The sequence below is a fragment of the Miniopterus schreibersii genome (genome assembly GCF_964146895.1).
Source record: "Miniopterus schreibersii genome assembly, chromosome: 18".
Taxonomy (NCBI): domain Eukaryota; kingdom Metazoa; phylum Chordata; class Mammalia; order Chiroptera; family Miniopteridae; genus Miniopterus; species Miniopterus schreibersii.
The window spans coordinates 1181959-1203045 of record NC_138121.1 but is presented as its reverse complement, the minus strand read 5'-3'; the positions used below and the strand labels follow the sequence as shown (position 1 = coordinate 1203045).

General features: G+C 58.8%; 2 protein-coding genes across 9 annotated transcripts in view; both read left to right on the top strand.

Moving 5' to 3' along the window:
- The window catches only part of LOC308547415 (BOLA class I histocompatibility antigen, alpha chain BL3-7-like), a gene marked incomplete at its 5' end in the record, with an annotated part of 87143 nt that overhangs the window by 29036 nt on the left and 37020 nt on the right, over positions 1–21087 (top strand). For 5 of the 7 annotated variants that reach the window (XM_081117736.1, XM_081117726.1, XM_081117731.1 and 2 more), the window contains 5 exons: positions 17903–18014; positions 18114–18398; positions 18685–18960; positions 19552–19827; positions 19952–20056. The exons of 1 other annotated variant lie outside the window; for it this stretch is intronic. In XM_081117736.1, the coding sequence (XP_080973862.1) occupies positions 17951–18014; positions 18114–18398; positions 18685–18960; positions 19552–19827; positions 19952–20056 (1006 nt within the window). Of the gene's footprint in view, positions 1–17902; positions 18015–18113; positions 18399–18684; positions 18961–19551; positions 19828–19951; positions 20057–21087 lie in introns of those variants that run through there. One more of the 7 variants, XM_081117742.1, reaches the window with a different exon arrangement.
- On the top strand, positions 4185–10747 carry LOC308547418 (BOLA class I histocompatibility antigen, alpha chain BL3-7-like). Of its 2 annotated transcripts, XM_081117748.1 has the most exons (9): positions 4185–4299; positions 4396–4680; positions 4922–5197; positions 5790–6065; positions 6189–6293; positions 6722–6754; positions 6890–6937; positions 7076–9677; positions 10158–10747. In XM_081117748.1, exons 1-8 carry the CDS (start codon positions 4227–4229, stop codon positions 7117–7119), a joined length of 1140 nt encoding a protein of 379 aa, XP_080973874.1. In that variant the 5' UTR covers positions 4185–4226; the 3' UTR covers positions 7120–9677; positions 10158–10747. The 2 variants fall into 2 exon arrangements, with proteins under 2 accessions (XP_080973874.1, XP_080973875.1); XM_081117749.1 differs by lacking the exons at positions 6890–6937; positions 10158–10747 and having other exon boundaries at positions 7089–7108.

The window sequence follows — 21087 nt, the reverse complement described above, 5'->3', positions numbered from 1 at the left end:
CCCATGCCCTCCACCTGCAGCTCCGTGGCCCCAGGCCCGGCACTCAGGGCAGGCAGCCTTGGTTCACAGGTTGGCCTCTCCCAGGCACCTCCACGTCAGGCACAAGTCACAGCCACCTGCAGGTCACTCTGTTGCTCGTGACAGGTGGCCCGGGTAGGGCACAGGTGGCATTTGGCCTTGGCCTGCACTTCCCAAGGGGCCCCAGAGGCAGTGGACCTGGGGGACAGCTTCAGACCACAGCAAAGCACGACCCAGACAACCCACAATGGACACACTCCAGGGGCAGACTCAGCAGGACCAGGGCCTCCAGGGTGGTCACAGCCAGGCCTCACAGCTCCTCAGCCTGGCTGGGGACAGTCCTCCATGGCTAACAAAAATCATTCCTCAGCTTCAACGGGGGGTGCACACAGCCCACAGGGGTGCACCTGGAATGCCCAGGTTGGGGGACCAGGGAGGCCGCAGCGCTGGGCCCTCAGGACACTCGCTACATAAGGCCACTCTGCCGAGACCAGGGAGCAGCAGCTCTACCTACCCCACAGAAGCAAACACAGGGCAACGGCCAGAACCAGGAGACAAAGAAACAGGTCCAAGTGCAAGGAGAGCACCAACCTCCCAGAAAATAACTAAACGGATGGAGACCAGCAATCGCCCGGACGCAGAGGTCAGAACACTGGTTATGAAAATGCTCAGAGATCTGAGGGGAGAGAAGAGCTTTGTGTGAACTTCAGCAAAGAGACGGGAACATAGAACAGTGAGAAATGAACAACAGTAACTGGGACGGAGGATCCCTCACGGGGACCACGGGAGAGCAGCCACAGCGCAGGACCCAGCCAGCACGGGGAGGGCGAGGGAGCAGAGCACAGTCAGAGCGGCACAAAGAAAACAGGACCGAAAACAGCCACAGAACCCGGCGCCTCCGGACGGCGCCAAGGGAACCGGCATTCGCATCACCTGGGCCAGGGGCTGGGCGGGAGGAGAGAGCAGGGGAGTCACACCCAACGTGGCAAAGTAACGATGGGAAACTCCCCAACCTGGTCAGGGAAACGGACGCCCAGGGCCCGGGACTGCAGAGACCCAACGGAGGAACCGCAGAGGTGCACAGCAAGACCCGGCATCGCTGAAACGCAAAGGCCAAAGACAGAGCATCTCAGAAGCACCGGGACAGACGCAGTTAGTTACCTACAAAGGGCTCCCGTAAGACTGTCAGCTGTCTCTCAACAGAAACTTTTCAGGGCAAAAGAGACTGGAAAGAAATATTCAAAGTGATGAAAAGCCAGGACCTACGACCAAGGTTGCTCTACCCAGCAAGTCCATCATTTTTAAATGAAGAACAGAAAAGGGGCTTCCCACTCAAAAAAAGCTAAAGGAGTTCACCGCCACCCCCCCCAAATTACTAGGAATGTCAAAGGGTATTCTTTAAGATGAAAAATAAAAAATACGAACAATAAAACAGCAATAAACATGAATCTATCAAAATTACTTTATGCCCGGCCGGGCGTGGCTCAGCGGTTGAGCGTCACCCTGGGATCCAGGACGTTGGGGTTCGATTCCCGGTCAGGGCACAAGCCCGGATTTCAGGCTTCATCCCCAGTCCACAGTGTGCAGGAGGCAGCCGATCAATGACTCATCATTGATGTTTCCATCTCTCTCTCTCTCTCTCTCTCTCTCTCTCTCCCCCCCTCCCTTCCTCTATCTGAAATCAATAAAGATATATATTTAAAATAATTACTTTAAAAGGCACACATAGACTGATAGGAAAGGAAAAAGGTGTTTCATGAAAATGGAAACAAAAGACAAACAAGGAAATCTCGGGTAGCAATACTTAGAGCAGACAACAGACCTTCAGACGAAGGCCCGACAACAGGAGACAGAGAAGGACCCAGCACTTCTGCTCCTGGGCACTTGTCTGAAGAAGCCCCAACACTAGTGGGAGAGACACAGGCACCCACGTGCTCACTGCGGCATCATCTTCAGGAGCAAGATATGGAGCCACCTAAGTGTCCATCAGTAGGTGCCTGGAAATAGAAGTGCTGGGCTCTGGCCAGTGTGGTCAGAGCTTCGGCCCCCTGGGAAGGGTTGAGGGTTGGAGTCCTGGCCAAGGACAAGTCCCTGGGCTGCAGGTTACCCCACCCCCACCCCACCCCCACCTCCTGGCTGGGACTCCTGTGGGAGGAACCAATTCAGGGGCCTCTCTCCCAGGGATGTGTCTCAGGCTCCTCTCTCTCCCCACCCCTCCCTGCCACTCTCTCTAAAATCCATGGAAAATACCCTGGGGTGTGGACTGTAAGAAAAAGAACTGGGAAGATGTGCTCTGGGATGTGACTCAGCCACACAGAGGGACAGACTCTTGCCATGGCAACCACCCGGATGGGCCCTAAGGGTGCTGTGCTGAGTGAAATAAGTCAGACACAGAAAGACCAATGCCAGGTGATGTCACTTACATGTGGGTCTGAAAACAAAAACAAAACCATCCCACCAGCAGAACAGAAACAGGCCCATGGGCACAGAGAACATTTTGACAGTTGCCAGAGGGAGCAGGGCTGGGGGACGGGGCGAGAAAGGTGAAGGGATCCCGGAGCTCAAGCTGGTGGCTTCAGTGTAGGCACCAGGGTGTCCAGTGCAGCACAGGAACAGGGTCAATAACGTAACAACTGCATGGGATGTCACCGGGCACTGGGCTCACCAGGGCCAGCACTTTGTAAGTGACGTAAATGTCTAATCACAGGGCTGCACATCTGAAACCAACGTAATATTGCACATCAACTACAATTGAGCAATAAAATATAGTTTTCAGGGGAGATATTTTTATATAGATCTTGAATTAATTATGCAGATGGATTAATTTCTTAACTGTCCTTAATAAAAATGAAGAAAAAAGTCTCATATGGTGACCTGGGAAGTCCACAAAACCTCTTCTGCTACCTTCCAGAGGATTATGTGCCAGGAAACTGCTTTGTGGGAGCGGAGCCGGCCTCTTTTTTGGGGATACCCTGTTTGCACAGAAACTACCGTTACTGAGATTTGGAGGATTGACACCCACGTTCTCAACAATGAACCTGAGCTTCTACCTCAGGAAAAATGAACCGACAGTTGGCAAAAGACAGTCCAGGTTTCCTGATAAAATGTAAACTCTCAAGAGAAAACCAGGGTTTTGGAAAACTCGGGCCCCACCACGTGCTCTACACAGCGCCCCAGTTCTGAGACTTTTCCAGTGGGATCTGCGGTGATATTAACAGACGGGAGGGTTTGGTGACATGTATTAAATGCGTCCCCACAGGAAGACCCCCCAACTCAATGAAACAACGCACCCCTTTCAATGCCCTCGTGAGCACCAGAGCCCCTCGCAGGACAGCCCGAGGCTTTCAACACAGCCGGGCAGGACACACTCAGTCCTGTGCCAGCTTTCACTGTGCAGAGCATTTCGGGACGTGCCACTCGTGTGGTTCCAGTGGACGATCAAAGACGAGTGTCAACAACGGTCCGAAAGGTTATGAAAATGCTCCCTCTCCATGGTCCCTGAAGCTGTGCATATTTATACCCCGCAACCCAATCAGGAGATTAAATGCACAGACAAATGTGAACCCTGTGGACTTCTAGGGACGGGACCAGAGCCGAGACCCGCGAGGATGTGAAACGTGAGCAGGTCCCTTCCTGTCACCTCCGCGTTTATCTGGGAAACAGTCATTTTTCATGAAAACATGATTTCTGCTAACACGTCATAGGTTATTAATGTTCAAACTGAGTTAATAATTGTAGAGACTGTTTGATGCCTGTGTGGCCAGAGTGACAGCCGTCATCCCATAAACAGCATTACTTTGCGGTCGCCCCTCATTTGTAAGACGGGACAGAGGTGCTGAACCCAGAAGGTGGGGGAGTCGCTGAGAACACAGCCCCTGGGCCGGGACTCGGGGAGACGGGGTGACCAGCGCGCCCCCTGCGGGAGGGTCAGGGCTCGGCCCCGGGCCCCCAGGCCTGGCTCTCAGGTCTCAGCCCGAGGGCGGAGTCTGGGGCCCGGGGCTCAGGGCTGCGGAGTCCCCAGCTCCCCGGTTTCACTTCCCTTCTCCCAACCTGTGTGGGGGCCTCCTGCCCGGATACTCATGACGCGCACACACTTCTCACTCCCATTGGCTGCGCGGTTCCTGCACCAGCCAATCAGCGTCACCGCCCGTCCCCGTTATAAGGTCCCGCGGACCCGCCCGGACTCAGATCGGCCCCGAACCCCGAAGATGCGCGTCATGGGGTCCCCGCCCCTCCTCCTGCTGCTCGCGGGGGCCCTGGTCCTGACCCGCACCCGGGCCGGTGAGTGCGGGGTCGGAGGGCGCGGCCTGTGCGGGGAGGAGCGCGGGACCCGGAAGCGCGTGTCCAGCGGCCCCCCGTCTCCCGTGTCCCCCCCAGGCCCCCACTCGCTGAGATATTTCTACACCGCCGTGTCCCGGCCCGGCCGCGGGGAGCCCCGCTTCCTCTCCGTGGGCTACGTGGACGACACGCAGTTCGTGCGGTTCGACAGCGACGCCGCGAATCCGAGGGTGGAGCCGCGGGCGCCGTGGATGGAGCAGCCGTGGGTGGAGCAGGAGATGCCGGGGTATTGGGACCGGAACACGCGGAACATGAAGGGATCCGCACAGATTTTCCGAGTGAACCTGAAGACCGCCCTCGGCTACTACAACCAGAGCGAGGACGGTGAGCCCCGCGGCCGCCCGGTGACCACCCCCATCCCCACGGACGGGCCGGGTCGCCCCGAGTGTCGGGGTCTGAGCTTCACCCCGAGGCTGCGGAACCGCCCTGCCCCCCACCCGGGAGGAGCCGGCGGGGACTTTGACCCGGTTTCACTTTCAGTTGAGGTTCAGTCCCCGCGGGCGGGGCGGGGGCGGGTGACCCGGGGCGGTGTGAGTGGGCGGGGCTGACCCGGGGGCGGGGTCAGGGTCTCACACCTTCCAGAGGTTGTATGGCTGTGAGCTGGGACCCGACGGGCGCCTCCTCCGCGGGTACAGTCAGTTCGCCTACGACGGCGCCGACTACATCGCCCTGAACGAGGACCTGCGCTCCTGGACCGCGGCCGACACGGCGGCTCAGATCACCCGGCGCAAGTGGGAGGCGGCCGGTGTGGCGGAGGGATGGAGGAACTACCTGGAGGGCCGGTGCGTGGAGTGGCTGCGCCGTTACCTGGAGAAGGGGAAGGAGACCCTGCTGCGCACAGGTACAGGGCCCGCGGCGCCCTCCTCTCCCTCGGGTGGGGCTCCCGCGAGGAGACGGGAAATGGGGTCGGTGTCAGACACCCCTGCTTTAGGTGCAGGGATGGAGTCCCCGGGACTTTGAGGTCAGGGGCCAGAGAGGGACCCCCGCCCTCCTCTCAGGGACAGTTAGGGTGCAGTCTCTGGGGGTGCAGGGGAGACCACCCCTGAAACAGGCGCTCAGCGGTTCCCATGGACCCTGGGGTGGCTCTGGGCCCCAGGGGGCCTTTCTCTCGGGCCTGTTCCCTGCCCTACACCCCCTGTCTGAGGTCTGAGCCCCGCTGCTCTCAGTCCTTGGCCTCCCCCCAGGTCAGGACCAGAAATGCTTTTTCTGCCCCCAGAGACCTGCCTCCCTCCCGCCCTGGGCTGTGCTGCTCTGACCCTGGAAGTTCCTAAGAGACCAATAGGTCATCCCCCTGCCTCTGTCCAGGCTGGTGTCTGGGTTGTGTCCCTTCCCCCACCCCAGTGTCCTGTCCCTTCTCAGGATGGTCGCCTGAGCCCTGCTGGAGGGTCCCAGGGTGGAAACAAAGTTCCTGAATCCTCTCCCCCTTCCCTCAGACCCTCCAAAGACACACGTGACCCGCCACCCCATCTCTGAGCATGAGGTCACCCTGAGGTGCTGGGCCCTGGGCTTCTACCCTGCGGACATCAGCCTGACCTGGGAGCGTGACGGGCAGGACCAGGCCCAGGACATGGAGTTTGTGGAGACCAGGCCCGCGGGGGACGGGACCTTCCAGAAGTGGGCGTCCCTGGGGGTGCCCCCTGGAGAGGAGCAGAGATACACCTGTGTTGTGCAGCACGAGGGGCTGCCAGGGCCCCAGAACCTGAGATGGGGTGAGGAGGGGACGTGGGCACAGAGCCTCTTCCCAGGGAAGCAGGGGCCTCTGGGGGCTCCAGTGGGCTCAGGGCTGAGGCCTGGGGGTCGGGGCCTCACCCTCCCTTCCCCTCTGTTCCCAGAGCCTCCCTCTCAGACCCCCTTCATCGTCATGGGCGCTGTTGTTGGCCTGGTTGTCCTCGGAGCTGTGGTGGCTGGAGCTGTGATGTGGGCGAGGAGGCCCTCAGGTGGGGAAGGGGGGTGTGAGTTTCATGTCCCCCTGGGGTGTCAATCCAAGGAGACGTGTGTCCTGCTTCATTCATGGGAAGCACCGTCCCCAGGCCTGGGATTGCCAGTGTGAGGTCTGTGTGTTGACTTCCTGTTTAGTGAGGCAGGTGTGACACTGAGGGACACATGTGTCACCTGATGGTCCTAGTGATGGGGACCCGGCCCCAGCAGTCCCAGGTCAGAGGGCAGGTCCCTGGTGAGAACAGACCTGCAGGAGGGAGGTGGGTCCAGTCCCTGCACATGCACTTTCCTCAGGTCTCCTGACCCTGCCCTGGGTCTGTACAGACACAGGATTCTGGAAACTTCTCTGGGCCCAGGACTAGGCTCCTTTAGGACCTCCTGGCCCTGCCCCCTCCCTGGTCTCTCACAGGATGTTTCCTTCCTGCAGGTGGGAAAGGAGGGAGCTACGCTCAGGCTGCCAGTGAGTATGGAGGGGGTGCCCCCTGAGACCCTGGGACAGTGCAGATGGGAGCCCATGGGGACCCCGCCACCCCATAGTCCCTCCTTTAGCCTCCTGTCCTGAATCCCTGACCATGTCCTGCTGTGTCCACCCCAGGCAGTGACAGCTCCCAGGGTTCTGATGTGTCTCTCTCGGCTTCTAAAGGTGAGACCCTGAATGGGGAGGGTTTGGGGCAGAGGGGTCGGGACTGGGTTATGGGGACTCTGTGCACATTGTGAGCATGAAGTGGACCTTTGAGAATGTGACCAGTTACAGCCACTGCCCTGAACTTGTTCCTGATAGTTTCCTTCCACAGCGTGAGGCAGCTGCCTGTGGGGCCTGAGTGATGGAAGATCTGTTCAGGCTCCCACTTGGTGACTCAAGAACCTCGGATTGGGAGGCTGTCCCAGCCCTGCCTCCCAGGTCCCCTCGGCACACTTCCCTGTCCAGCAGAGGCGGGGCTGCCCCCCCCCCCACTTGCATTGCACTGATCTGCAGCTTCTTACTCCTGTATTGAAATGAGACCCCTCCCGGCCTGTGTGGCTCAGTGGTTGAATGTCTCCCGTCCACCAGGAGGTCTCAGGTTGATTCCCAGTCAGGGCTCATGCCCAGGGTGTTGGCTGGATCCCCAGTTGTGGGCGTGCAGGACGCAGCCAATCCGTGTTTCTCTCTCATCCATGTTTCTGTCTCTCCCTGCCCCTTCCTCTCTCTATGAAATCTATTCAACCATTTTAAAAAACAACAAAGACTCTGGGTATGACTTTGTTGACTTCTCGCCATGAAGGCTGATGGGTAATTAGAGGAGAGGGTCCTAAAGTCTGAGAGGAAATACAGGGGAGCACCTAGGACTTTCCAGAAGCCCTGTGTGTGCTGTGCTGAGCCTGGGCAGGTGGACGGGAGAGGCTGTGAGGACCGAGTGAGGCCGGGGCCTGTGCCCAGTGGGCGCCCAGAGCCTCGTGGCTTTGACATGGTCACTGCCCGGCTGGGTCACCTCTCTATTGCTTTGACCTTGTGCCTTCAGGGACCCTTGTCCCACCAGGACCCGTGGTCACAGGGACTCACATCCCCAGGCCCTGTCACTCGTCCTCATGAGGCTTATCTCCAGGACCCTGGACAGTGTGGGCGGGAGGGGCCTGGTCAGCCTGGACTCAGGCCTGGGTCCCCCCTCAGACCCATCTTCTGGGTGTTTGTTGTTTCTCTTTTCTGTGGAGATTCCGCCTGTGACTGTCTGTGTGAGTTTTGGTCTCGTTCTCCTGGTGGCTCCCTCCCCTCTGACAGCAACAGGGTCGCTTCCCTGTCATTGTCCACAAGGCCCCACGGTCCCTGCACCTGTGAGTCTGGTGTCAGGAGATGGATCTTCAGGCCCATCCTGCTCGCTCCTCCTTCCAGGGCCTGAAAGTTTCCTCCCTCTGACCAGCTTGGTCTTCCTGGGACCAGCCCCCATCCTGAAGCTTCCAGGTCCCTCAGCCAGGAGCCATCTCAGTAGCATCCCAGAGTCACCTGTCCCTCAGGAGATGCCCAGGGTTTAGGAGCTGGGTGCCAGGAACCGGGGCCAAGACCAGACCTTTCCTCTCATCCCCCAGGCCTCTGACCAGAGATCCATCAATAGCAAAAGTGTCACAACAGTTAGAGACGCTGGCACATTACTGGGTCCTCCTCAGTCATGACCAGGAGTCCAGTCATCGTCCTCTTGAGGATGTTTCGTGGCCCATTCATTTATGAAAGTTGCCCAGCAGTTTCAGAGGGGGAATTAAAATTAAGCCCTAATGTGACATCGCTGCTCAGCCCCCAGGCTGGGGAAATTACGAAGGAGACAATCAGCTGTCAGCAGGAACTTGGACTCATCCCCTCTCATGTTGCTAGTGCGAGAGTCCGTGGTTTCAATACTTTGAAACCCCTTTGGCAGACTCACTACATACACCAGAGACTGACAGAGACACAGTTGAGACGGCAGGGAGTCAAAAGCCAGAAGGGCCCTGGGCAGTTTGGGTCAGTGGTTAGTGTCGGCCCCCAGGCTGAAGGTCTGAGGGGTGGATTCCAACAGGGGCAGGACCTCGGTTGCAGGCTCCATCCTGGCCCCTGGTGGCAGCATGTGGGGGAGGCAACCAGCCCCTGTGTGTCTCTCACATCCATGTTCCTCTCTCTCTGTCTCTCTCCCATTCTCTCTGAAAAGCAATGGAAAAATATCCTCTGTGGAGGATTTAAAAACAGACAAAACGTCAGGAGGACAGATGGACTGACCTGGAGATCCCTGCTGGCTCTCAGGGGCAGGGTCTCCCGATGCTCACAGGTGGGGGCCACACACCTGCTGTCCAGCCGGGAAGGTTATTCAAGGAGACCCACTTCCCCACTCCCCCCTCCAAACAGTAAAAGGGACAGGACTTTATGAGACCCCAGGGACCTCGCCTTCCTCTGAATTTCGGGGGAAGTCCCTGATCGCCCCAGGGGACACCTGTGAGTCTGAGAGCAGAGGGGGTTAGAGAAGGAACCTGTGCCCCCTGAGGTAAGGAAATGGGGGGAAGCAGTGGGTGCGGGAACAGAGGGGAAGGAATGGGACCTGAGGGCCGCTTTCCCAGGGGTTCAGAGGGTCCCTTTGGCCACTCTGCCTCGACCAGGGTGGCGGGACCATGGGTGTGCAATTCTATGCTGACTCCACACTGTCCCCCCAAACAAACTTTTCTCCAGTGTGTCTTGACCCTTTATTACTTCACATGCTCTTTTTATTTCTCTGTGGACAGTGTGGGAATTTTATAGAGAAAGCGCTGGACTCCACCCAGTCAGCAGACAGCACTGAGGGGAAACCTGACTGAGGTTCCCGGGGCCCAGCTCTGACGCTCTGTACACAGCTTCCGGGACACCCTCTGTTTGGCTTCAGCCTTGACGACCTCCCACCCGCTTCCCTCCGGTAACCAAGTTACTTTTGCCCGTGTCTCTGAGCTTCAGGTTTATGTCCCACATGTGAGTGAAGTCAGAGGGGTCTCAGCGTCTCCTGAGGGACTTATTTCCCTCAGCACGATATTCCCACGGTCCATACCTGGTGTCGCAAATGGCGGGACTTCAGTTTGCTCTCACTGAGCACCTGGGCTTGAGGCTGGGACGAGGAAGGGAAACACTCTGTCATCATGGAGCTCCTATTCTGGGGGAAGGAGGTGGGTGCTGGGCTGACTAAACATATTCTATGACAGACTGGAGAGTGAGAAAAGCCTTGGGGAGAAACGAGGCTGGAGAGCAGACAGGGCAGTGGGCAGTGTTTGTGTGGCCCCTGTGCGTCCCACAGTCTCTCAGGACTCACACTCACGGACAAGCATCGTTAGGGGAGCGAACTCACAGTGGGGTCCCCAGCACATCGAGTTTCTGTTCTCATTTAAACTTTACGTGTTTTCAGATAAACATCCCCAGGTCCCCCAGGCCCCTCCATGCTGTCCCACAAGGTAAGATCCTTTCCTCTCGCGGCCCAGTAGTACCTACGGAGGGAATGTCCCAGAGCGTTTCTATGACTCATCTACCGACAGGCGCTGGGCTGCTTCCAAATCTTGGGAATTGTCTATAACCCTGCCATGGACATAGGGGCAGGTGTTCTTTCAAATGAGCGTTTTGGGGTCTCTTTAGTCCTGGAGATTGTTATGCTGAGTGAAATAAGCCCGTGAGAGAAAGACAAGTCCCCTATGATCTCACTTATATGTGGAATCTAATGAACCAAATAAACTGATGAACAAAATAGATCCAGAGGCCTGGAACCATGGAGCAGACGGACAGAGGTCAGAGGGGAAGGGGACGGGGGGACCTGATGAAAGACAGTGAAGGGATGAGCCAAAGGATAGACACGCACAGCCCATGGACCCAGAAACACTGTGGTGAGGGCCAGAGGGACTGGGGGGGGGATGGGTGAGGTGGGCAAGGGGGGGAAATGGGGACAACTGTAATAGCGTCAATAATAAAAGTAAAGTAAAAATAAAATAAATTTGTTAAGAGTAGATGAGAAGTTCGGACACCCACACCAGTTGTGACTCTGCAATGTGACACATACGTCAGTTCACCGAATCCTGGTCATCATGTCACAATATGTACCTATATCAGGTCATCACACAATGTCCCATGTCCCTTACACCCCAATCAACCTGGGGGGAAATAATATTGAACCAACGGAAACACAAACAGAAGTAAAAACCAGGCAAGTAGACATGGAAGGCGAGGCCTTGTCAGACGTGTCTAGACCTGCGGACGAGCCGTTTGTGGACGTGCCGGTGGGCAGCCCTAAGGTGGCCTTCGATGGCCTTCAGCTGAGACAGCCACAGCCTTGGTGCAGGTGGCACCTGTGATCTGCTCCCAACCCACAGGGAGAACCCATGAGACGCCCGTCAGTCCCCTCGCGCGTTTCTGAGAGTTTCTTCGGCCCGGCCGACAAACTGCTCCCTGTGGGTTTGCTGCTGCGACTCCACGCGAGGATCTTCTTCCCACTGATTTTTAGGAGGAGCGGAAGGGAAGGAGGGGGAGAAACATCGATGTGAGACAGACACAACTGGTCGCCTCCTGCCCTTGGCTGTAATCGAACCCGGGACCCTCGGGAGCAAAGACCAGCCGGGGAGGCCTCCCTACGTCCCCTCTCAGGCAGAAGTCAGGGGACAGAGGCGGGTGTAGGAGAGGACACTGAGCCGGGCCTGTGTGGGACACTGCGCAGGACACGCCCCCCAGCTGCCTCAGCAGGCTCTGCCCGCTCTGCTGGGCTGGGGTTGCTGGGCGTGCGCTGGGCATGACCCGCGTGGCATTCACGCCAATGCTGAGATGCCCTGCGCCTCCCTGTGTCCTGGGGTCCCTGACGATGCGGGAAGAAAGCACGGGGTTCCTTTGGGGTCCGAGCCGAGCTTTGGGTGACCAGGGCCGGGAGCTGCTCAGCCACGAGCAGAAGGCTCTGCTCACTGTCTCGGACCCGACGGAGCTTTAGACTCGGTGTGAGGACCCTGGGAAAATGGATGAAACTGTGGTGCAGAATTAGGGTTGTAACTTTAAAACTCTGACATAAAATACTGGGCATTGGCACGCACACTCACACACGGTGCACCCACCGACAGTCCCAGAGAATCCTAGTCCGTGGTACAGTCACTTTACGGTATAAGGACCCTTTTTGTTTCCCCCGAACCCCGGCAGTGGGATGCAGTTTTCTCCGTCTCCCTCCAGGATTTGGGGCCCCCTTCTCCGAGTGCTCCGTGCTGTGTGTGGCCTTGTGCAGGTGAGGCAGGAAGAGGGGAGAGAAGCATTGCTGGAGACCATCTCTGCCTGTCCCGCCTCAGGAACAGTGTGACGGGTGGAACATGCCTGGCCCACTCTCCCATTTCCCATTGTAATCCTCTTCCCTCACAGCGCAGGTCGCCACAGACAGTCAAGGAAACAGGGAACACCTCCCATCTCCACGGTTTCTGCGACGGCGGCTGCCACACCTGCTGCCTGGGAGGCTGTCACCTGTGACTAGCTCCAGCCGAGGGATCACAGTGGCCATGAAGCGCACACTGTGTCCGCAGCAGCCCTGGCCTCTGTCCTGCACTCAGGTCAACCTGCCTTTTCACAGGGGAAACGGAGGCACAGAGTGGAAACCAAACCCCGGGTTGGACTCGCTCCTGCAGGGGAGCCTGACACACAGTAGGAGCATCAGGCCCAGAGGCGGGAGTTTTAACAAACAACCTGCCCAGGGCTTCTCCCCCAGTCCTGCCATCACCCCGTCACTACTGAGGGGACGCGGTTTTCAGAGCTCACTGCACCCTAAGTGGGGGCTGAGAAAAGGAACCAGATCCTGGGAATCCCGAGCTGAGGGTCACAGCGACGCCCTGCTCCCCCACCTGTGCCGCCTGCACGGGGTTTCCTAAGATGCATCCAGTTGCCCTGAAGGGAAAGGGACTTGGGGACTCCGGGCTTTGGTCTCAATTTCCTGTCTCCTGGGCTGCGCCTGGCAAAGGCGTCCTGGTCCTGTAGGAACATCAAAGACGATGCCTCCCGAGGCGGTGCCTCCATGAGCCAGCCTGTGTCCATCTTTCTGCTGTTTCTGATGCAACCCTGTTAGGGACTCGTAAGGGCTTCCATCCAACTCTGAGGGGACACTGACCCTGACACAGGTCACAGGGGCTCAGATAACCAGCCTGATCCTCGTTTGTAAAACCCAGAGGAAGCAGAGAGTGAGACAAGGTGGGGGCCGCAGAGCCCCTGGAGGTGGAAAGCAGCCTGCTGAGCCCTGGGGTGACTGACGCTCATTTCGTGGGGACCGAGGAGGGTGGGAGGCCCCCCCAGAGCCCAGGACCCGCCTTCTCAGCAGGTGAGGCCTGTAGGGATTCACAGTGAACGTTCTCCGGCCCCGGGGCCTTTCCAGTGCCGAACAGAACTTCGGGACACACTTTAGGGACATTGTTTCTACTCAGAAGGCTGCTGACCTTGGACGGATACTTTGTATCCAGTCGCGCTGAGGACGAGAGTCGAGGTCTCAAAAGCTCACTCACCGTCTGCAGTCGTCCCGAGGTGGACGATCCCGCATGTGAACATTCATCTGCACTTTCCTTCCTTTATCTCACTCTCTCTCACCCCCGCGGCCCCCCACCCGTGGCCTTCACGCCGCGTCGCTCACAGCCTCCGGCTCCCGCACCGGCTCGGCCACCCCGCGGCCCCGCCCCCGGCACGACCCCGGCCTTGGCGCGCCGGCCCCGCGCCCGGGCACACGCGCCGCGCGGGCCTCGGGAAATGTAGGCGCCTCCGGGACGCGGGCGCCGCGGCTCCCGGCGGGTCTGCGGGTCCCGCCTCGCCCGCCCCGCGCTCGGCCCGACTCGCGACCCCTCGAACGAACCCCGACTCCGCCCGGAAGCCAGCCGCTCTCACCCGAAGGACCCCGGGAGGCCCCATCCGGCTCCGAGTGCGCGGGCGGCGAATCCTCCGCGGGGTGAGCCTAGGGGAGGAGCTGACCCGAGGGGGGCACAGGCGGGGTTCAGAGGGAGGGGCCCGGGCGCGGGCGGGGGAAGCGCCGTTTGAGAGCGTGCGCGCCTGCGCCTGACGTCAGAGGGCTCGAGGGGCGTGGCCCAGGGATTTTGCGGTGAAATCCGGCAGCGGGTCCAGAGGCCCCTACTTCGTGCCCCCCCAGCACAGCTTTCCGGTCTCTCCCCTTCCTTGGAGACCGAAGCGTCCCTAGTTCCCGGGAGGGAGCTCCGCAGACCCGCGCGCTGTTTGGCTTTGTGACCTGTGCGGGTGGGACCGCGGCGTCGCGCGGGTGCGGCCCGCTGAGCCTGTCCCTGCGAGTGCGACTTCCTTTCTGCGCTGAGTTTTCTGACTTAAGGTTAAGAGCAGCGACTGGGAACCCCGACTGTGTTCAACGTCAATTCTGTGACCCCAGCAACTTAGTACTTTTCTCACCTGTAAAATGGGGACATTCGTGTTCGCGTTCGGAGGCCCTGAGTCAGAGGACGTCTTTGGGACCAGACCGCTCGGATGGAATCGCGCTCTGCCCTTGCCTGCGGGGACGTGGGGCCTGGTCTGGGGCCACGAGCACCGCCACTGGGAGTTTAACTAAATAAGGTTAAAAATTGTTTTTTCAGGGGATCCAGCAGAAGGAAAAACAGTCCTCTCAGACCTTCCTTTCAAGTGGATGGAGACACCACAAACGAATGAGTAAAATAAATAGCAGATCGAATGGAGGAAAGGACTCTGCAGGAACACAAGGCAGAGAGGGCGCGAGAGAGTAGAGACAATTCGAAAGGTTTGTTGTCGACCGGGCGCGCCGGGCTCAGCGGTTCAGTATCGACCCCGAACCAAGAGGGGGAGGCCCGCTCAGGACAGGCAGCCGGGGTGTGTGTCTCTCCACCCGTCTCCCTTCCTCTCTCTAAAATCAATAATTTTTAAACAAGAAAGGAAACTGAAGGGCGCTTGGTTCGCGGTGTGATGAGGAAACAGCGCCCTCTGCCGCCATGTCCGCGAACGTGCTTTGTCTCTGTCGATCGGTCTGAGGGGACGCTCTGTATTTGTCCGCCTGTCTGTCCTGTCTAATCTCCTGCTGAAAGCGCACGTTCCGTGGGAACAGTTCGGTTTCTTTTACTTCCGTTCACGACAGTTTCTGGCGCAAAGCGGGTCCCTCAGTAGATAGACGGGGGACGGATGTGCCTGTAAGTGCCCCCGAAGCCCGTTCTTTCCCGAGGCTGCCGCAGGTGGAGACGCCCCCTGTGCCCTCCCGGGTGACCTAGGGACAAACACTGTGAAATCCCCGGATGAAAGGAAAAGGCAAAGAAAAACAAACAAACCCCGCCTCGGGCAGAAACCCCCGCGGCGGCAGCGCCCCGTGTGGACGGGAGCTCCAGCGACACCAGCCTCCAGTCCTGGCAGCGGAGCCGGTCCCCAAGGTCCCTCCCTCCCGCGACGTCCCCGCTCGGGGGCAAGTTCACTGAGACCCTATGACTAGAAGCCAAGGGACCCAGAAGGCTTTGCTGGTCAAGTGAAATAGTGTCTCGGGGGTGAGCGTCGGCTCAGTTTCACGTGAGGAGGCGGCAGCTCCCTTTCAGGAAAAGGTCACCCCATCTCCGCCGACTGCAGAGCTGCCCCCTCGCCGGGCGTTGTCCCAGCGGGTAGGGGTGTGTGGGGGGGGGGCTGAAGGGTCCCGGGTTCTGTTCTGTCCAAGGGCACGCACCTCAGTAGCAGGCCGGATACCCCGCCCTGGTCGGGGCGCATGTGGAAAAGTAAAAAGGTGTTTCGTGAAAATGGAAACAAAAGACAGAAATCTGGGGTAGCAATACTTAGAGCAGACAACAGACCTTCAGACAAAGGCCCGACAACAGGAGACAGAGAAGGACCCAGCACTTCTGCTCCTGGGCACTTGTCTGAAGAAGCCCCAACACTAGTGGGAGAGACACAGGCACCCACGTGCTCACTGCGGCATCATCTTCAGGACCAAGATATGGAGCCACCTAAGTGTCCATCAGTAGGCGCCTGGAATTAGAAGAAGTGCTGGGCTCTGGCCAGTGTGGTCACAGCTTCCGCCCCCCCGGGAAGGGTTGAGGGTTGGAGTCCTGGCCAAGGACAAGTCAAGTCCCTGGGCTGCAGGTTACCCCACCCCACCCCACCCCCACCTCCTGGCTGGGACTCCTGGGGGAGGAACCAATTCAGGGGGCTCTCTCCCATGGACGTGTCTCAGGCTCCTCTCTCTCTCCCCACCCCTCCGTTCCACTCGGTCTAAAATCCATGGAAAATACCCTGGGGTGTGGACTGTAAGAAAAAGAACTGGGAAGATGTGCTCTGGGATGTGACTCAGCCACACAGAGGGACAGACTCTTGCCATGGCAACCACCCGGATGGGCCCTAAGGGTGCTGTGCTGAGTGAAATAAGTCAGACACGGAAAGACCAATGCCAGGTGAGGTCACTTACATGTGGGTCTGAAAACAAAAACAAAACCATCCCACCAGCAGAACAGAAACAGGCCCATGGACGCAGAGAACATTTTGACAGTTGCCAGAGGGGAGCAGGGCTGGGGGACGGGGCGAGAAAGGTGAAGGGATCCCGGAGCTCAAGCTGGTGGCTTCAGTGTAGGCACCAGGGTGTCCAGTGCAGCACAGGAACAGGGTCAATAATGTACCAACTGCATGGGATGTCACCGGGCACTGGGCTCACCAGGGCGAACACTTTGTAAGTGACGTAAATGTCTAATCACAGGGCTGCACATCTGAAACCAACGTAATATTGCACATCAACTACAATTGGAAAAGGAAATACAGTTTTCAAGGGAGATGTTTTTATATAGATCTTGAATTCATTATACAGATGGACTAATTTCTTAACCGTCCTTAATAAAAATGAAGAAAAGAGTCTCATATGATGACCTGGGAAGTCCACAAAACCTCTTCTGCTACCTTCCAGAGGATTATGTGCCCATGAAACTGGTTTGTTGGGGGCGGAGCCGGCCTCTCTTTTGGGGGATACCCTGTTTGCACAGAAACTACCGTTACCTGAAATTTGGAGAATTGACGCCCACGTTCTCAACAATGAACCTGAGCTTCTACCTCAGGAAAAATGAACCGACAGTTTGCAAAAGACAGTCCAGGTTTCCTGATAAAATGTAAACTCTCAAGAGAAAACCAGGGTTTGGGAAAACTCAGGCCCCACCTTGTGCTCTACACAGCGCCCCAGTTCTGAGACTTTTCTAGTGGGATCTGCGGTAATATTAACAGACGGGAGTGTTTGGTGACATGTATTAAATGCGTCCCCACAGGAAGATCCCCCAACTCAGTGAAACAACGCACCCCTTTCAATGCCCTCGTGAGCACCAGAGCCCCTCGCAGGACAGCCCGAGGATTTCAACACAGGCGGGCAGGAAACACTCAGTCCTGTGCCAGCTTTCACTGTGCAGAGCATTTCAGGACGTGCCACTCGTGTGGTTTCAGTGGACGATCAAAGACGAGTGTCAACAACGATCCGAAAGGTTATGAAAATGCTCCTCCTACATATTTCCCTGAAGCTGTGTATATTTATACCCCGCAACCCAATTAGGAGATTAAATGCACAGACAAATATGAACCCTGTGGACTTCTAGTGACGTGACCAGAGCCGAGACCCGCAAGGATGTGAAACGTGAGCAGGTCCCTTCCTGTCACCTCCGTGTTTATCTGGGAAACAGTCATTTTTCATGAAAACATGATTTCTGTTAACACGTCATAGGTTATTAATGTTCAAACTGAGTTAATTGTTCAGACTGTTTGATGCCTGTGTGGTCAGTGTGACAGCTGTCACCCCCATAAACAGCATTACTTTGGGGTCCCCCCTCATTTGCAAGACGGGACAGAGGTGCTGAAACCAGAACGTGGGGGAGTCGCTGAGAACACAGCCCCTGGGCCAGGACTCGGGGAGACGGGGTGACCAGCGCGCCCCCTGCGGGAGGGTCAGGACTGGGCCCCGGGCCCCCAGGCCGGGCTCTCAGGTCTCAGCCCGAGGGCGGAGTCTGGGGCGCAGGGCTCAGGGCTGGGGAGTCCCCAGCTCCCGGGTTTCACTTCCCTTCTCCCAACCTGTGTGGGGCCTCCTGCCCGGATACTCATGACGCGCGCACACTTCTCACTCCCATTGGCTGTGAGGTTCCTGGACCAGCCATTCACCGTCACCGCCCCTCCTGGTTATAAGGTCCCGCGGACCCGCCCGGACTCAGATCCTCCCGGACCCCGAGGGTTCGCGTCATGAGGTCCCCACCCCTCCTCCTGCTGCTCGCGGGGGCCCTGGTCCTGACCCGCACCCGGGCCGGTGAGTGCGGGGTCGGAGGGCGCGGCCTGTGCGGGGAGGAGCGCGGGACCCGGGAAGCGCGTGTCCACCGGCCCCGCCCGTCTCCCGTGTCCCCCCCAGACCCCCACTCCCTGAGATATTTCTACACCGCCGTGTCCCGGCCCGGCCGCGGGGAGCCCCGCTTCCTCTCCGTGGGCTACGTGGACGACACGCAGTTCGTGCGGTTCGACAGCGACGCCTCGAATCCGAGGGTGGAGCCGCGGGCGCCGTGGATGGAGCAGCCGTGGGTGGAGCAGGAGGACGCGGGGTATTGGGACCAACAGACGCGGATCAGCAAGGAAACCGCACAGAATTTCCGAGTGAACCTGAAGAACCTGCGCGGCTACTACAACCAGAGCGAGGACGGTGAGCCCCGCGGCCGCCCCGTCACCACCCCCATCGCCACGGACGGGCCGGGTCGCCCCGAGTGTCAGGGTCCGAGCTTCACCTCGAGGCTGCGGAACCGCCCTGCCCCCCACCCGGGAGGAGCCCCCGGGGACTTGGACCCCGTTTCACTTTCAGTTTAAGTTCAGTCCCCGCCGGCGGGGCGGGGGCGGGTGACCCGGGGTTGGGTGACCCGAGGTCGGAGTGAGTGGGCGGGGCTGACCAGGGGCGGGGTGAGTGGGCGGGGCTGACCCGGGGGCGGGGTCAGGGTCTCACACCTTCCAGAGGTTGTATGGCTGTGACTTGGGACCCGACGGGCGCCTCCTCCGGGGTTATGATCAGTTCGCCTACGACGGCGCCGACTACCTCGCCCTGAACGAGGACCTGCGCTCCTGGACCGCGGCCGACACGGCGGCTCAGATCACCTGGCACAAGTGGGAGGCGGCCAGTGTGGCCAAGAGAGTCAGGAACTACCTGGAGGGCCGGTGCGTGGAGTGGCTGCGCCGTTACCTGGAGAAGGGGAAGGAGACCCTGCTGCGCACAGGTACAGGGCCCCCGGCGCCCTCCTCTCCCTCGGGTGGGGCTCCCGCGAGGAGACGGGAAATGGGGTCCGTGTCAGACACCCCTGCTTTAGGTGCAGGGATGGAGTCCCCGGGACTTTGAGGTCAGGGACCAGAGAGTGACCCCCGCCCTCCTCTCAGGGACAGTTAGGGTGCAGTCTCCGGGGGTGCAGGGGAGACCACCCCTGAAACAGGCGCTCAGGGGTTCCCATGCCCCTGGGGTGGCTCTGGGCCCCAGGGGGCCTTTCTCTCGGGCCTGTTCCCTGCCCCACACCCCCTGTCTGAGGTCTGAGCCCCGCTGCTCTGAGTCCTTGGCCTCCCCCCAGGTCAGGACCAGAAATGCCTTTTCTGCCCCCAGAGACCTGCCTCCCTCCCGCCCTGGGCTGTGCTGCTCTGACCCTGGAAGTTCCTAAGAGACCAATAGGTCATCCCCCTGCCTCTGTCCAGGCTGGTGTCTGGGTTGTGTCCCTTCCCCCACCCCAGTGTCCTGTCCCTTCTCAGGATGGTCACCTGAGCCCTGCTGGAGGGTCCCAGGGTGGAAGCAAAGTTCCTGAATCTTCTCCCCCTTCCCTCAGTCCCTCCAAAGACACACGTGACCCGCCACCCCTTCTCTGAGCATGAGGTCACCCTGAGGTGCTGGGCCCTGGGCTTCTACCCTGCGGACATCAGCCTGACCTGGCAGCGAGACGGGCAGGACCAGACCCAGGACATGGAGTTTGTGGAGACCAGGCCCTCGGGGGACGGGACCTTCCAGAAGTGGGCGTCCCTGGGGGTGCCCCCTGGAGAGGAGCAGAGATACACCTGTGTTGTGCAGCACGAGGGGCTGCCGGGGCCCCGGAACCTGAGATGGGGTGAGGAGGGGACGTGGGCACAGAGCCTCTTCCCAGGTAAGCAGGGGCCTCTGGGGGACTCCAGGGGGCTCAGGGCTGAGGCCTGGGGGTCGGGGCCTCACCCTCCCTTCCCCTCTCTTCCCAGAGCCCCCCTCTCAGACCCCCTTCATCATCATGGGCGCTGTTGTTGGCCTGGTTGTCCTCGGAGCTGTGGTGGCTGGAGCTGTGATGTGGGCGAGGAGGCCCTCAGGTGGGGAAGGGGGGGGTGTGAGTTTCTTGTCCCCCTGGGGTGTTATCCCAGGGAGACGTGTTGTGGGGAGCCGGCTGGCTGCCCCTCATGAATAGTCTCCCTGGTAGGGTGCTGCCCTGGAGTCTCTCCAGGGGCTCGCCGACCCTAGCGTCGCCTTAGAGAGAAATCTCTGGCACGTTGACCCGCAGGGTGGGTCGGCAGAGCTAGCACCTCTGCCTCCTGTAGCTTAGTTAAGATTACATAGTATCCTTTGCTTTAGGGAGTAGAAACCCTACACAAAGACCTTGACTTGGAGACAGAGTGTCTAGACAAACAAGAATGTTTGTGCAGAGCAGGAACTGGGTAAAAGGTCACTGTTTTGGGTATTATGGCTTGGTGTACTATATAAAGGAGTAAAACAATAAACTCGGCGCGCAGCCCGGCTCAGCTCAGCTCAGCTCTGCCTTGGCTGTAGCCCTCCCGATCCCATCCTTTTCTATGAGTCTTTCTTTTCTAATCCTCACCCCCTCAATCAGGTCCTCGTTCGCCTGCCGGCTGGCCCCGGCAAGTGGCGCCCGAACAGGGACCTGAAAACCTGGGACGACGGTAGAGGACACCGCTCGGGGAGCGCGCATTGCTACTGGGTAAGTGCAACCACGGTAGCGGAGAGGGCGGTTAGTACATCGGGAGTAAGGAAATCATGGGACAGGAGAATAGTAGAATGCTGTTCGCACAAGTCTTGAAAACAATGCTCCGTTCTAGGGGCGCCAAGGTTAGTACCTCACAACTGCGTACATTTTTGCAGTTTGTGGAGGAAGTGTGCCCCTGGTTCCCTGAGGAGGGCACGGTGAGTTTAGAAACTTGGAATAAGGTAGGAGAACGCTTGCAGGGATATTTTCAGGCCCATGGACCCCAAAAGATGCCAGTAGAAACTTTTTCTCTTTGGAATTTGGTTAGGGACAGCCTTGACCCACGCCATGAAGGCACCCGCATGAATCCTCCCCTAGAGGTCCGTGCTGACTCTGTAAAAGATCCACACTCTAAGGATGTGG

Bases quoted from the DNA above. Each gene is read 5' to 3' on its own strand.
- LOC308547418 (XM_081117748.1), top strand. From the start codon at position 4,227: ATGCGCGTCATGGGGTCCCCGCCCCTCCTCCTGCTGCTCGCGGGGGCC. The intron at 6,066-6,188 runs GTGAGGAGGGGA...CTCTGTTCCCAG, and splicing joins GCCCCAGAACCTGAGATGGG to AGCCTCCCTCTCAGACCCCC. The intron at 6,938-7,075 runs GTGAGACCCTGA...TGTTCCTGATAG, and splicing joins GTCTCTCTCGGCTTCTAAAG to TTTCCTTCCACAGCGTGAGG.